Here is a 15,823-nt window from a genome sequence, read left to right as displayed (position 1 = left end):
CCACCCTGCCTCATCCCTCCAGCCACACTAAGCTGACTGACTGCCCTTCGTCTCCCACAGCCAACCTCTGCCCACAGGGCCCCTCTGCCCAGCACCCCCCATCCCTCTTCTTCAGCTGGCCGACTGTCCTTGCCCATCACAGTTCAGGTCACCTTCCTTACCATTCTGCCCCCTGCTCACCTCCCCACCTTGGCCTGGAGGGACACTTGCCCTGCGGTGGGGTGTTGTCTGTCTGCCTTCTTCACTTCGCCACGAACTCCTCTAAGGGCACAGTGAATCGCTGATCCTCATTTCCTTGGCATATCACTCAATACCCAGCACACAGGTGACACTCCCACCATGTCTACGGAGTACCTGGAGCCTTTATTTAGAACCTAGGACAGTGGGTTCTTCCACTGAAATGACACATGCTTTGCTGTGGCCGTGGCCGTGGCATCGGTGTTGGGGCTCTCCCCTGGGGCTTTAGAAGTGGGTGACCACAGAGGAACACTCCTCCCCTCTCTCTTCTCAGGCACCCAAGGAGTGTTAAGCGTCTCTAAGCAGCTCTGTGTCAGAGCATTCTTTCGAAACGCTAGCATCATGCAGACCACCGACAGATCACGTCCAGGGGCCCGCACTGGGTCGGAGATGACAAACATTCTCTTGGCTGAATTGCCACTCTGCTTCCTCAAAGGGCAGAACCTGACTCCGGGGCTTGTCACTCAGGGCTCAGCCTTTCAAGTTAGCAAAGGACATTCCAGGTCCGTTTTGGCCACCATGTCATCTAAATATGTTCTGAGTGACCTTACTATAAACAGTGTCGCTGTTTCTGGCTACCTGTAGGAATCTGACATACCCGCGGTGCAAACGAGTCTTTTGGCACTGCAGGGCATTGGATGCACAAACCCTCATGGATCGACAATAGCAATAATGCTAGTGTCCCCACCATTTGGAACAGGCTGGATAAATCGGGGACAATGCCGGAGAGGGATACCTGGGAGGTGGTGCTAAGACAGAGGAGGATGTGAAAATAATATAAAATAATACTGATTGTCAACTGTAACTAAAGAATAAAATTACAAAAAAGAAAATTAAAAAAATTAAAAAATATATAGAAATTATTTCAAAGGAGAAAACAAGACAGAGGAAGATATTTCTCAGGTTGGAGATGTGAAGGCCAGAAGGTGACTTCATATCCATGTTCGAGGTTATTTAATAAGTTATTTAGAATGCCACTCGCACTTCCTAAGGGGACTGAACGGGGACTGAATTCATAGTTCTGTTCTGTAACAATAATTTATTGAAACACAGCTGAGGAAGCAGAGCCCAGTGCCTGTAGTTGCCCTGCCACGGCAAACCCTGGCTTTCTGGATTACAGGCCTATCAATGGGCATTTCTGTTTAGTGGCCGCAGGACCCTCTTGTCACAAAGTGTCCCCAAACCAGACATCAGCCTCTGGAAGCTTGCCTTGTTAACACAAATATAAAGAGACACAGGAACAGCATGTACTTATCACAAACTCCTTGAACACGTGGGTGGAATGTCACTTACATAATCTGGCCATCTGACACAAAACCTGGCTTTCTTAAACCAGGAGGAGCTCAAGGTCTCTGCTAAAGAGGACCCTTTCCATTTTACGCCGGGGACGACGCTCGCAGCATGAGCGATGCCGCCAGTTATCAGCATTTCAGCAGATTGTGCCAGTGTTGACACTGGTTCTTGGCTGAATTGTGCGGGAGTGTGCGTCTGAAACAATGACGCAGCTGTCCCCATCCCCGGCAATCAGGATGTAAAACTGGTGTTCGGCTGACTCTGGCATGTGATTGCTTCTGCATGTGTTTACGCTTTTGTTTGCCAGGCTTTCTGAGTGTTTGCTATGATTCTACAATCAGAACATGCATTTAGCTTAAAATGGAACCCAGATCCATATTAATAGCACCCACGGTGACCGCAGACCTCCATGCTGCAAGATCTTTGGTGCCTGGCCCAGCACGGATGCTTGTGTTCGCCGTGTGTGTCAGAGATGCTTCTCTGACCTGCTGTGAAGGCAGTCTGGTTAAAACAGCATCAGGGCTGGAAGAGCAGGGTCAGCACAGGTGCACTGGAAGTGCTGACCCTTTGCCGAGTAGCGAGGGATCCAGGTCCGTCCCACACAGAATGCTGCCACGAGTCCTATCTGTGGCGAGTGTCGGCATCCATCTTTTCACCACTCCTTCAGGCGGGTGACCTGTGCCACTGAGGAGGGAGTATGTGCTCGGGTTTTAGACTGTTCCTTTCCCTCAAGTATTTTAGCTCTTGGCTTTTTGTTACCAGATTAACCTGTTAATAATAGTGTTGGTGAAGGGGGAGGGACCAGTTCCTTATTAGGTCAGGGCAAGTCTGAAAAAATATACTTTGGAAAACTGTTTGACGTAGCCATTAAAGCGGAACATATGCACATCCTGTGACCCAGAAATTTCGCTTCTAAATACCGATACCCAGCAGAGATGTGTGCATATATATTCACCAAAAGACACGCGCTAGAAGGTTCATGGTGGCAGCTGCCCAATGCCGTCAACAGTGGAATGGATAGATGAGTTATGTGTGGACCGACAGTGGCACACCATACAACAGTGAGATCGAACGGACTCTGACTTTATCCACGAACTATATATAACACATGGGCTACTAGTGTTCTATCTCGGTGAAACAAACAACCGCCAGCTACAAACTTAGGGCTGAAAATATAAAACAGCTCGCAGGTGAGTAGGTCCTACGTCTGGGCCCGAAGTAGCTGGGTTCTCTGCTGGCGGCCTCACAGGCTGAAGGTGTAGGAGGCTGGAGCTTAGGATCCCATCAAAGTAAGAAACATCTAAACCTATACAGAAGTGTTATGAGGTTATTTGAGCTGAACTGACAATGGTTGGGAAGCAAAATCTCAATGGATTGAGAAAATACTCTGGAGAACGGCAGTTTTACAGCTTATTTTATACACCAGAATCCAAGAGGGGGAGACTTGGCGGGGGGGTTGCTACATGAAATCCACTGGTAGTAGATTAGGGAGGTGGGAGAAAGCAAAGTGAGGAAATCTCTGAGACTGGACATGGAGTAAAATGGAGAGACAAATGCTAACTTTACATTGGTGGGTAAAGGAGAATTCACAACATTCGCAGCACACAGAGATGGTATTGTGGGAACACGATAACAAGGAGCGGTTCTGTGTCTGGTGCTCACACGGCAGGTGTACCCTGAGGGTCTAAAAGAGGAGATTACTCTGACCCCCCGAGCTATGTTACCTGAGATGCAAAAAGACAACAGACAGGCTTACTTTAAACACACACTGACTTTTGTGAAGGAAGAAGTTACCGGCCCAAGACGTGACTCCGGCCATGACGTGCTTTCAGTCAGGAGTTTTTATGTACAGACCATCCTACGTGGTTACTCCAGGTCTCTGAGTTTGTAATGCCCGCCATGCAGGGCTCCCCTGAGCTTGCCAGGTTCAGTGTGTGGCAGAGCGCTGGGGCTTCCTGTGGCTGGAGGTCGGCTCTCATTTCCCTGCTGGCCATGAGCCGTGGCCGATCTCCACTCCTGGAGGCTGGCGGCATCTCTTGCCACATGGACCCCACTGTCTTTGGAGTCAACAGTGGAGAACTTCCTGTGTGTCTATCCCTCTCATACCTCAGATCTCTTCCTCCAGGAAGAGCCCAGTCCCTTTTAAGGGCTCATGTGATCAGAACCATTGAGAACAATCTCACTAAAAACTGATTTGAGCCTTAATTACATCCGCAAAACGCCTTTACAGCAGCACCTAGATTAATGTTCAGTTGACTAACTGCAAGAAGGACTAGGGAGGCTGATGAAATCTTGGGGGCTGTCTTAGAACACCACCTACCATGCACAACGTGCGGATGAATCGCACAGTCGACGGTGAACAAAAGAAGTCAGACACGAAGGTGCATGTAATGTCCAATTCCCTTTGTATGAGACACAGGAACAGGAAGCACTGACCTTTGGTGTTAGAAGTCAAAGAGTGGTTACTCTTTTTTTATTTTTATTTTTTTATTCTTACCTGAGGACATTTTTTCATTGCTTCTGGAGAGAGAAAAGGAAGCATGGGTGGGGGTGGGGACAGAGAGAGAGATGGAGGGAGAGACATCAGTTGGTTACCTTCTCACAGGCAGCCACGACCAGGATCCAGCCAGCAACCTGGGTATGTGCTCTGCCTTGGCATTGAACCTGCAACCTTTTGGTCTAGAGGGCACACTCTCCAACCAACTGAGACACACCAGCCAGGGCGTGGTTACTCTTGAGTACATGGTAACTCGAAGAGGAAAGGAGGGTGGTCTGAGGGGCTGATAATGTTTTTGTTTCTTGGTCTTTGTCCTGGTTACATGGGCGTGTTCAGCTTGTGAAAACTCAGCAAGATGTGCATTTTTAGAATAATCGGGATTTATTACTTTAAAATGAATTTTTAAAGGAAGTATGCACCCCCAAGACAACTATCAGAGTGGATCCCTAATGAGGGTGGAGAATAAGGAGGAAAAGAAAAGAAGAAATGGCACCTTGCCTGGAGGGATGATGATGGCACCTCATGAGCTCTGTGGGGGAGGGCCAACGAGGTCAGAAAGTGGAACTCTGTCAACTTGGACCTGTGCGTGGGACCTGCCACATGATTTGTGTGGCCCAGTGCAAAGTGAAGTGCATGGCCTCCTTGTTCAAAACTTACTATGAATTGGAAGACGGCATGAGGGGAACACTAAGCCAAGAGTGGGGGTTGAGAGTCCGCACTGGTCCCACTCTGGGGAAGCCAGCCCTGCCTGCAGGCATGGGAGAAACAGCCACCTCTCTGATTCCAAAGACTTCTTGGTCGGTGAGCTAGTCTGGGCAACTATAGCTGTGATCCTTCCCTCTGTAAAATAGGTCGGCCAGAGGCGAGGAGGTGCTAATTAATTTATATATGCAACAGCAAGCACTTTCTGATGTGTAAGAAACCAAGTATCAGGTTTATTATAATAATGGGCCATCTAAATATTTATGTGTTATTTCCTTAACCAGTTAAAAAGCATACCTGTGAGCTCACGGGTAATATTTATTTATGCATAAACTCTTCATAGGTAGCACAGTGTCCATGTCCACCTTGTGAATTCACACAAATTGTAAGTTATGGGTGGAACACTAATAATCATGAGATCTGACCATGCGTTTTTGGTCTTTCCAGTTCAAAAAGGAAACTATTAATCGCCAAGGCCAGAGCACTGGAGTCTGGGCACTTCCCCACCGAAGTTCTTTTTCTTGCCGCTGTTGGAGTTTCGGGCAAGTTGAATCCCGGACCTGACTCTAGATCCTCCCCAGGGGCTGGAAAGCCCTGGGAAGGGGCGCCCTAGAATCATCCAGCTAGGGCTCTGTGGCGAACGCCGCGGGCACGTGACTCCCCGGGCGCCTGGAGACTGCGGTGTGAGGATGACAGGGCTGTCGCTTGGCAAGCAGGGTGGGGTGTGGGAAGAAAGGGGAGCGCATTAAGAGGTTAGGATTTCTGAAGAGGCACGACTCGGCATTGTATTTCTATGTTTATTTTCCCGGGTGTGCACTCTTGAAGCACAACCCTTTGTAGGCTTAGTGACTTAAGCTTTGGGGACTGTGGTACTCGAAGCCGGCCAGCTGCCTCACCTAAGATTTACGGTGGTTCCTGGGATGAGACAAGCTCCCAGTGTCTCGGTGACAACAAGGTCTTTGACGAACAGCCGAGAGCTGCAGTTAGGGAGGGACAGGAGGCCTGTGGCAGGGGCCGCGAGCCCCTGATTTTCCTCTTCGAAGGAGTTAGGCGCCTGGGGCCATCAGCATGCAGGAGCCAAGCGCGCCGTCCTTGAAGGGCTGCCCAGCTGACCTTGCTCCGCATTCTCCGGAGAAATCTCCGGGAGAGCGTGAGGACGCGGCCACGGCGGTGACTCAGTGCCCAGCGCGCCGCATGCAAATGTTCTCCTCCAGCAAGTCCAGCTCTGCAGCCGCGGCTTCCCTTTCCTGCCCCCTTTTTAAATTCCACAATTCAAACCCGGCGTTTTCCGCTCCACCCCTCCCCCTCTCCACCGCCCGCTAGTCGTTAGCCAGACCGTCCGGGTGTTTTGTTCCCCACCTCCCATCCGCAGAACCGAAGGCCAACCTTCGTGCTCCTTCGCTGCGGGCCCGGGATCGGACGTGGCCCGTGGGCGCAGGGCACAGCGCGGGGCGACCGCGAGCGGGAGCCCGACCGAAGGGGGCGGTGCGCGGCGCTTTTGGGCGCACCCGCGGACGGCGCTCAGGCCCCGCTCCCCATTGGCCGCCACCTCCGCGGGAGGGGCCGCCCGGCGCTTGGGGCACCTGGCGTTGCCCCTCCGCGGGGAAATCGGCGGATGCCGGGCACTGGTGCCTGAGGTGAAGGCATTCGGAAGGAAGGCCCGGGCCGCAGGCGAGCTCCCTGCATTCAGCCCTCCCCTGCTCGCGGCCCCGGCGCCGGCGACGCTCGGATGCCCCCTACGCCTGCCGCGCCAGCCGGAAACTTTGCCCCAAGAAGTCCCCATCCTTCTGACCGCGCCAAGAGGCGCCTAGTCGGCCGTGTGCCCCGCGGGGCCCCGGAGCCCCGCGCGTGATTGCGGGGACCCCTGGCGCCTGCCGCGCCCCGCCGCGCGCAAGCTGCTGCAAGAATGCGCTACTCGGACCCCTCTGCGAACAGGGATTTGTTGGGGAACCGAACTTTGCTCTTCATCTTCATCTGCGCCTTTGCCTTGGTGACTTTGCTGCAACAGATCTTGTATGGCAGGAACTACATTAAGAGGTGAGAAAGTCCAAGTGCGGGTGGGAGTGAGCGGAGCTTGTGGGCGAGCCCCAGGTGGCGTCTGCAGCGACCACCCGGGCGTCCCCGGGGTGAGTGAGCGTGGGGTCTGCCCTTAGCCCCGAGCACCACCGCGTTAGGTTTAGGTCACGGAAGTGCTCCGAAGCGTATCTCTCCTCCCAGCGAGAGAAGGGAGCGCCTGCCCAGCGCTGGCCGGAGGAGCCCAACAACTTTGTTGTGTTGTGAAAAATGGGGGTTGGTTTGGAATGCTGAGTGGCCAAGCTGACGATGAATCCATTGAATGTCCAGAACGGCCACAGGGGCCAGATTGGTGTCCCCCAAATCTGCACTGCCGTGGTCATTGGGTTGGAGGTGGGGCTCCCGGGAGTGGGAGGCTCAAACCAGATCCTTGTGAGCACAGAACTTGTGGGGGCCCTTGGGAGAAAAAGCATATCCCTCCCTCCCCCAGGAACGTCGGGTTAGGTGGGGGTGATGGTAGGCCGAGGCGTATCGACAGGGAGCGTGAACTTACAAACCTCTGGACCTGTGAAACTCACAACCTGATCTTCGGAAACGGATGGTCCTTTCTCATCCCTTCGCGGAAGGTCAGAGCTGCAGCCGGAGTTAACCTTCCCTTTGTTGGGCTCTGCTCCAACCCCACTCGGAAACTCGGGCCCAGACTCAGCCCCTTCTGCCCGCTCTGCTGGCTGAGGAGAAGCGCTTCGGGTTACCCCGCCTGGTTTCAGGGCCTGGGAAGAGCGCGGCCGTAGGATAGGATCCACCTTTATCAGAACCTCTTTTGCCAAGAGGCCACCTCTCCTTTCTCCTGGAGGTTTTTTCTTTGCTGCCAGTGTCTCGTTATTCTCACTGCCCCTCCCCCGGGCCGATAGAAAACAAAATGCCTCTCTAGCTATATGAACATCTCATCTCTAAACTTCCAAATAATAACACAGTTGTTCTGTTTTCATCCTTTGGGTTCCACGTCGGTCATTGGTGCTCCCTCCAAGCCCCGAAATCTGGGCTGCTCGTGGGGACAGGAGAGTGAGGTTTGCTGCTGGGTCCGGCACTCTCAGTAGGAAAGCCAGTAGGCTGGCTCCCCCTTCCATGTCCCAGGGCTGGGGAATATGAGGCCCTTCGTCCTGAACATTTGCTTCCAGACAGCCCCTGCTCCGGACTATCCTACAGCGTTCTTCCCTGGTGGAAGGCAGCTGATGAGCATGGTGCTGGTGGCTTTAAAGGGCATTTTCAGAGAATCTCCTGGCTTGCTGGAGCCCATTGGGCCTGCCTCCTCTTTTGGTTACTGCGCCCCTCCCCCATATCCCTATGCAAGGATAGCTGGGCCCCAAAGGGCCTGCTGAAGCCCCCTCTTGCTGCACTTGTTCCTCAGCGTGGTGGCTCTGGGTTCCTGCCCCTGTTGGCACCTACCCAGAACAGCAGGGACTGCAGGGATCCCTGCTGCCTCGTCAAAAGTGGGAGAATATCAGTGGCTGCAGCTGATGCCAGCTCAGCCTCTGCAAGCCCCCTCCCACCCCCAGGGTCCTGGGTGGATGGGCTAGCTCCCTGGAGTTCAGCAGGCATACCAGTTGCTCCCCATCCTCCCTCACAGAGACCTGGGACCCTAAATCTCAGATGCCACCTTGCCCAGGCCTTACTTACTCCAGGGACTTGGTTAATCAAGCAAGCAAAATTTGTATGTTCCTGATTCTGGAAAGGTGCCCGAATGATGTGGTCCTGATGTTCAGAGGGATTGAATTGTTTAGGGAAGCAGAATGGCCACAAATGAGATAGTTGTGAAGTAAATATTAAAATATTTGGGGAGGGAGGTACCACTGGGCTGAAGTAGTTAGGGAAGTCTTCCTGGAGGAGGTGGAAGCTGAGTGGGTCCTTGAAGGAGGATAAGCTTTGGGTAGGTAGAGGGGAAGGGCACAGCCACAACTAAAGCAGGCAGCAGTGAAGGTGCAGAGGTTGGCACCGCCTCCTCTCTCCTCTCCCAGGTCTGACCGGGCCCACACTACAGCACTGGGGCTAACCATTGGTTAGTTCTTCGTGGAGCTGCCCTGCCCCTGAACCGGGTTCTTCTTCTAACTTCTTAAGTTGGATGTTTATCTCCTTAATTTCTAGTCTTTATTATTTTCTAATGTAAACTTTTAAGGTTATACAGTTTCCTCTAAGTACTTGTCTAGTTATATCCCTTAAGTTTTGGGATGATGATGATGATGATGATGATGATAACTCAAAACTGTCTTGCATTACATGTGCCAGGTCTGGTTCAAGTGCTTTGTGTATCACCATACCGAAGTCTAGCAATAGATGCTATTACTGTTTTCATTTTATAGATGAGGAAACTAGGCACAGTGAGGTTAAGTAATTGTTCAAGGTCATACACATAATAACTACCAGAGGTACTTTCATCATTTTGAATTCCAAATATTTTATGTTTTCTATTATCGTTTTTTCACCCACAAACTTAGAAATGTTCTAAAATTTCCAAATACTCGTTTTTAACTTATCTTTAAAATTTTGAACTCAAATGCATTCTTGTGGGAACACATGGTATTTATGATGCTGATTCCTTGAAATTTGTTGAGATTTGCTTTGTGGTCTAGTATGTGGTCGATTTGTCAAGTACTCTGTGTGCGCTTGAAAAAATGTGAATCTCTCATTATTAAGTGCAGTATTCTTATATGTCTGTTCAATCAAGTGGTTTTGTACTTTTCAGTCTTTTGTATTCTTACTGATATTTTTTTGTTCTACTTGATCTATCAATTTCTAAGATGTGTGATGAACTCTTCCTCCGTGATAGGTGATTTATCAGTTTCTCCTTATCAACTTTTACTTTATGCCTATTGGAGTGATATTATTAGAAACATACTAATTTAGCTATATTGTCTTCCTAATGAACTGAATCTTTTATTGTAATGTAGTGACTTTTTTTATTTCTAGTAATACTTTGAGCCTTAACGTGCATTTTGTCTAATATAGCGAGACAGCTTCCATTTGGTTAATACTTGCTTGTTACAGTAATATAATGGCCATTACAGGGGACACATGAATTACTGGGATTGGCAGATGCCCCTGAGGCAGCTACCGGCTTTAAAACTCATCTACTATTTCTTCCCTTGCCAGATTATTCATCCATTTAAAGAGGCATTTTTACACATTTTAATCATTATTTTAGTGTTTTTTAGTGGGAGATGTTGCAGAGTGGTTCCCTGGAAAGCAGACTGTCAGCCAGAGATTAGAGTGCGGCATGTTGAGTAAGGTGTGTTCTTGGGATCCACGCGTGAAGACAGGAGACCGAGCCGAGGGAAGAACAGCTGTGGTGCAGTCCCAGAGAAGGCCCTAGTCGGCTCTGGCCAGGTGGTTCAGTTGGTTGGAGCGTCATCCTGCCACCGAAAGGTTGCGGGTTTGATCCCCAGTCAGGGCCCATACTAGGTCGTGGGTTCGATCCCCGGTCTGGGTGCATATGGGAAGTGGCAACCAGTCAATGTTTCAACCTCTCTCTCCTGCTTCCTCTCTCTCTCTAAAATCATGGGTGAGGATTAAAACAAAGTAAATGCCCTGGCCACCCCCGCAGGGAGCCCTAGAGAGTTGCCCAGCGGCGAGGAGGCTGGCCTTCCTGCCTCTGTGTGGAGTGCTCGGTCATTAGGTGTGGGTCGCCTTGGAAGAGGAAGTCATCTTGGTCGAGTTGACTCTCCTCGCAGGAGACAGCTCCCAGAGGGGCCAAGAGCCAGCCGGGGCTGCCAGCTTCCGGCACCCCCAGCAGGTGAGGGCACCCCCAGCAGGTGAGGAAGAAATCCTTCATCCCTAAAGGGGCGTGTTCTGAAAGGGCGCCGGTCACAGAGGGTGTTCTCCCTTGCCGGAAATGGAAGTCTTTGAATGTCTCCGTCTCCTCCCCCTCCCCAAACAGGTCTCACCCTCTCCCATTGATTAGCCTGTGCCTTCAGCCCCACTCTTTTTCAAAAAATATTTTTATTTATTGTTTTTTAAAATTCTCGCCCAAGGATATTTTTTCTTTGTTGATTTGAGAGAGAGAGTAAGGGGGGAAAGGGGAAGGGGGAAGAGACAAGGGGGAAAAGAGAGAGAGAAAGGGAGAGAGAGGGAGAGAAACATCGATGTGAGAGAGAAACCCCACATCGACGATGGGCAACCGTTTGTGTCTGGGAGGACACGCCAACCAACTGAGCCGCCCGGCCGAGGCACTGGAGTCCCACTCTTAAAGGAGAGAGTAGCTCCTGTCGGCCGGGGGTCCCTTATCCACATCACGTGTGTCCCGACTCTGTGCCTTTTCCCGCTGGTGCCCCACTACCGTGCCTTCCCAGCTGCCTCCCTGCCAGGCCAACACCCCTTGTCCTTCGGGTCCCAGCCCACGGTGTTCTTCCCCGGCTCTGACTTCATCGTGCCTGCGCTGTCTGGACTCGGCAGATTCTCCCAGCGCCGTCCTGTTGCTCTCCGCGGGACTGCACAGGGTCCAGCAGCTGAGGCCGGGCCTGCTTTGTGCTGCCTCGGGCAGAGAGGACTCTCTCCTACCCTCTGCCTTCGCCCTGCCTGCCTCTCTCCTGCGCCTCGAGGGTGTCGATCTGAGCTGCCTGCATGTGGCTGGTGCAGGCCTGAGACTTGAGGATAAGAAACTGGGTCAAGGAAAAGTACTGCCTGACTTTGCGCGGTATCCAAAGTGTATATTCCACATGCTGTCATTGCTGAGCCAACTGTCCCCCCACCCAGGGACTGTGAGGCCCCAGGAAATGGGGACCATGGGACAGGGGGTTGAAGCGAGGGGTGGCTCTGCAGGGAGAGGGTGCCTAGTGGGGACGAGGGGGAGGTGCAGAGTGTTCCAGAGAGGAGGAAAGAGCGGAGCTGACCACCGTCTGGACTCTGTCCTAAGCTGGCCAACAGCTACAATTCCGCTGATCGGAGCGAGTTCTCCTGAGTGCCTGCCACAGGTCTGGGGCTCGGGTGAGGCAGGCAAGGCACCCAGGGGTGGAGGTGAAGGAGGCTCCCTCTCAGGTGTTGACCCTGTTCTTACACGAGTCTCAGCATCAGGCCTCCCTCCATTGTGTGCCCTGGGCGCCTTGCTTGCCTCGCTCTCGCCTTGGCCCTGGCCCTGGCCTGCTGTGTGCCCGGCCTGCACTGGGCGGTGGGCGGCAGCTTCCTGTCCCTTCCCCAGATGCCCCCCAGGGACACGGCGCTACCCTCTCACCCCGCTCCCTTGCCCGTCTCTCTCTAGTCTTTTTTCTTTTTGATGTTTGTACTTTCTGGAAACGTTTGCCTCTCAGAGGATCTGGCTTCTTCTCTGTGACTTACTCAGGCCCCTTCACTTCCCACCTGATACTCTTTCACCCAGTAATTCTCTAATGTAGCTCCTAACCCTGTGTGTAGGGACCCCCCATCGCCACCACGCACGCGCACACACACACACACTCACACAAGTGATGGATTCATCATGTAATACTATTAACTAATTATTAACACTCACTAAGGGCTCACGGACCAGGCTCTGATCTAAGTAGACAATTCTGAATGAGGATTATTTTATGTAATCTTCACAATAGTGCTGTTACACAGATGCACTCACCCTCATTCAACAGGTCATCAGAGAGGGTGAGTGCCTTGTGTGAGGTCCCGGAGCTGGTAAGACTCTTGTACGAGATGCTTGATTCGTCTCCAAATTCCCAGGACCTAGCACGGTGCCTGACGTTAATTGTTGACTGAGCGGAGGCTTGCAAAGGGAGCCCCAAACTTTCTCTCTCGCCCTCATGGAACACCCCTTAAACACCCGTTCAGCTTTGTGTCGGGAGGGAGGGGATGTTACTAAAGAATTATTCGGTATGATTTTGCAGAGAAATATGTTAGTCCTCAAGGAACTTCCAGAGCAGCAAAAGAGACAAACAGGAAAAATGTGTAAGAGAGTGTAAAATACGTTCATAATTGTGTGGCATAGACTCAACCTTGTAGGTTCCGGAGGAGACAGTGATCAGGGCGCTCAGTAGGCAGGCGACGTCACAGCGTGGGGCCTGAGCGTCAGAGCAGAGCTGGGAGGCTGGCGTGTGCTCTTCCCCGTTGACCAAATACTGACCAAAGAGGAGCTGGAAGGGGCCCCTCACCACTGGGCAGCCTGGGGTACCCTCTTGGGTGGCTCTGGCCCCCAGGGGAGCTTGGGCAGGCAGGGGAGGTCTGGAACGTGGGCCTGGGGGCAGGACTGTTTGGAGGTTGGCCTGGTGGCCGGAGGGCAGGCTCCTCGCTGGTGCAGAGGCTGGGGGTGGCGAGGTGGTCCCACAGCTGTGCCTGGAGCTTGTTGGGTCTCTGTCTGGACCCCTCCTGTGGCCGAGTGTTCCGTGTGCCCCTGCCCCTGCCGGCACACTGCCGGCATGGGACTCCCCCTGGGCCCTGCCCCAGGCACTTCTCAGCCAGAGGCCTCTGCAGAACCGTGGACGTGGACGGCCTCAGAACCCCGTGGATTCTGTCTGCTTAGCGGCTCCCTGGGCCCCAGGCCTGGGGACTCTCCAGGAGGCCAGCCCACCCCAGTGCCTGCCGCTGCCCTGCCAGTCCTTCCTCTCTGGGGGTGGAGAGCATGGGGGGCCAGCCTGAGGAACGCCCCCACTGCCCTCCTCCCTCAGGACGCTCTCACCGGCAGCCTCCTTTCTGTTTCTCCAGATGAGGGGCCCCGCAGGTGACTCTGGGATGAACTCACCCTCCCCCCAGGTTCTCCTGGGGGAGTGTTAGCATTGAGTGCTTCCCGGGGAGATATGTGAGTCACTAGCGAGTGAGTCAGGAGCCAGGACAGGCGAGGGGGACCAGGAAGCTGGTCATTATGCCTGTTCATCCCTCTGGAAAGGCTTCCCAGCTGGCAGGCGTTTCCGCGTCGATCTGAGTGGGAAGGTCCCAGCACCTTCTCCTAGAGGTCTCTCAGGAGAGAGACCACCCGCCCAGCTCCATCTGTTGACCTGGGAGGGTGGAGGGCTGTGGGGGAGGGGAGAGCAAGCCGGGCCTAGCACTCGCAGACACCAGGTGCCCTGGCTGGGTCCCCTGCTCCTCAGACCACAGGGCCTGCCTCCCTCCTAGATGGCTTTGAGGGACCACAAGGGTGGCACTGCTTCTTCGAACTGATGCCACATCATCTGCCGCCTGCCCCTACCTCGCTGAGCCCCAGCTGCACGGACCACCTTGCCAGCCACAGAGTGGGCCACACACTCGCACCCCGGGGTGGCTGCAGGCGCTGGTCCGCTTCCGGGGCTTCCTCCCAGGATCCACCTGCTCCCGTCTTCCCCGGCCACTTCGAGTCCTGCCGCAACGCCACCTTCTCAGGAAGAAGAGCACCCACATGGAACAGCACCCCTCACCCACCCCGAACGCCTGCCCCCTTGCCTCCCTTTGCGTTTTTCCGCAGCCTCTTCCACCGTCTGACCCGTTACATATTGTGTGGCCTATCGCCTTATTGCCGATGCATCTGTCTCCCTCCGCCAGAAGTTGCCAGGGGACAGGGCTTTCTTATGGTGTTCACTGTTGCACCCCAGCACCCGCCTGACCTGGCTGTGTGACAACTACAGAATCGTGCGACACAAACAAATATTTTATATATACACATATGTAAAATGAAAATAGCATAAATGGATAAAGGAAAGTTATCCCCAGTCAGCTGTAAGGTATAATGATTTGCTGATTAATAATGATTTGCTGATTAATAATACGAGGGTGTTTATACATTTTATTTCACAAGCTTAATGTGAAAGAAATGGCTCATTGCCTCTTTTTCTTTTGATTAAGAGAAAGACTAAACCTCACCCACCAGCCCGTGGGAAAATTAGGCTGTCGTTATGGAAAGACCTTCCCTCTGTCCTCCCTCCCTCAGGGTCATGTGAAGGTCAGGGAGGCTTCTGAGCAACAAAGACTGCAGGGACTTCCCAGGCTGCCCCAAGCTCAGCCGACCTGCCTTGTGTGCCCCGGAGGCCTCCGGAGCCCTGGGTCCAGCCCCCTGAGGCCCCTGAGCGGCGATCTTTTGGGATCTCGCTGTCCATTTACAGGCAGGACTAGGGGAAGAGCCCCAAGCCACCAGAGCAGAGGGGGCTTCCTGGGCCGAGGAGCTTTCTGCCCAGCCGTGGCCCCACCACCTGCACCCCGCCCTCCCCGGGCACGAAGGTCCTCCCGCTTCCCCGTGGGGCGGCCTGGCGCCATTTCTGTCCGTCCCCACACCCCACAGGGCCCTAAAATGAGAAGGGAACACAGCCAAGCTCCCTTCTTGGAATGGGAGAGGGAAAGTCCACAGGAATAATGCAATAGATTATCCTCCCAGGAAAGTTAAGTACTGATGTCTTGTGAATGCTTTTCTTCTTTCATTATTGTTTCAAATACAGCCAATTCAAGGCTATCCTGGTAATAATAGTAGCTCATTTCTGTGTCTATTATGCATTTCTAGTATGTGCTCTGTGGAGTGGCAGGAAAGGGGTGGTCACAGGCCGCGCTCCGGTGAAGGCACGCACCTGGGCTTCCTCTGTGGGCGTCCTTGAAGACGGCCAGCACGTCTGTTGTGCCGGAGGCAGAAGGCTAAGGGCCGCTGGCCCAGCCCCCAGCCCAGCCCCCAGGCTGGAAGACCCCAAGGCACGCTGTGTGCAGCTGACCCCTGGGAGAGGAGCCTGACCTTCGGTGGCCAGAGAGCTGAACTGGGAGTCAGGCCTGGAGTGTGCTGAGACGTCACTTCCCACTGTCTGCCTCAGTTTCCTCAGCTGTGATGGGTGAGGCCCACTCTGTCTCCCTCTTCAGACTGAGGTCGGGGTCAAACAAGATGATATAAGCAGGGGCCCTGCCAGGGCGGGTCGCAGGCCTGCAGTGTGTTTTAAGTTTGAACGATCAGCATTTAACATTTGGGGTGTCCAAAGCTGGGATTTCCAGCGTCTCTTGGAAGACCGAGCAGAGTGGCATTTTGTGGTAGGGCCTGTCTGTCCCCACCGCACTGAGGCCGAAGGGGGCTGGCGCTCAGGGCACCTACCCGGCGGGGAGGACACACACCCTCCCCTCTTCCACTCCCCTCGTCCCCCTCTGAGCCCCAGAGGCCCGACTTCGCTC

The 15,823-nt window shown here is 53.4% G+C and overlaps 1 protein-coding gene across 4 annotated transcripts in view; it reads left to right on the top strand.

Moving 5' to 3' along the window:
• The first annotated feature begins 5,614 nt into the window (after positions 1-5,614).
• Positions 5,615-15,823, top strand: part of ST8SIA5 (ST8 alpha-N-acetyl-neuraminide alpha-2,8-sialyltransferase 5) — a 43,857-nt gene continuing 33,648 nt past the window's right edge. Inside the window, exon 1 of one of the 4 annotated variants that reach the window (XM_045849810.1) lies at positions 5,615-6,766. In XM_045849810.1, the coding sequence (XP_045705766.1) occupies positions 6,636-6,766 (131 nt within the window). In that variant the 5' untranslated portion in view covers positions 5,615-6,635. The remainder of the gene's footprint in view (positions 6,767-15,823) is intronic. The other 3 variants (XM_045849812.1, XM_045849811.1, XM_045849813.1) reach the window with 3 other exon arrangements.

The sequence above is a fragment of the Phyllostomus hastatus genome, unplaced genomic scaffold, assembly GCF_019186645.2.
Source record: "Phyllostomus hastatus isolate PE091 unplaced genomic scaffold, TTU_PhHast_1.1 phas_contig_80, whole genome shotgun sequence".
Taxonomy (NCBI): Eukaryota; Metazoa; Chordata; class Mammalia; order Chiroptera; family Phyllostomidae; genus Phyllostomus; species Phyllostomus hastatus.
The sequence above is the reverse complement of the archived record's forward strand: the minus strand, read 5'-3'. Positions and strand labels throughout refer to the sequence as shown.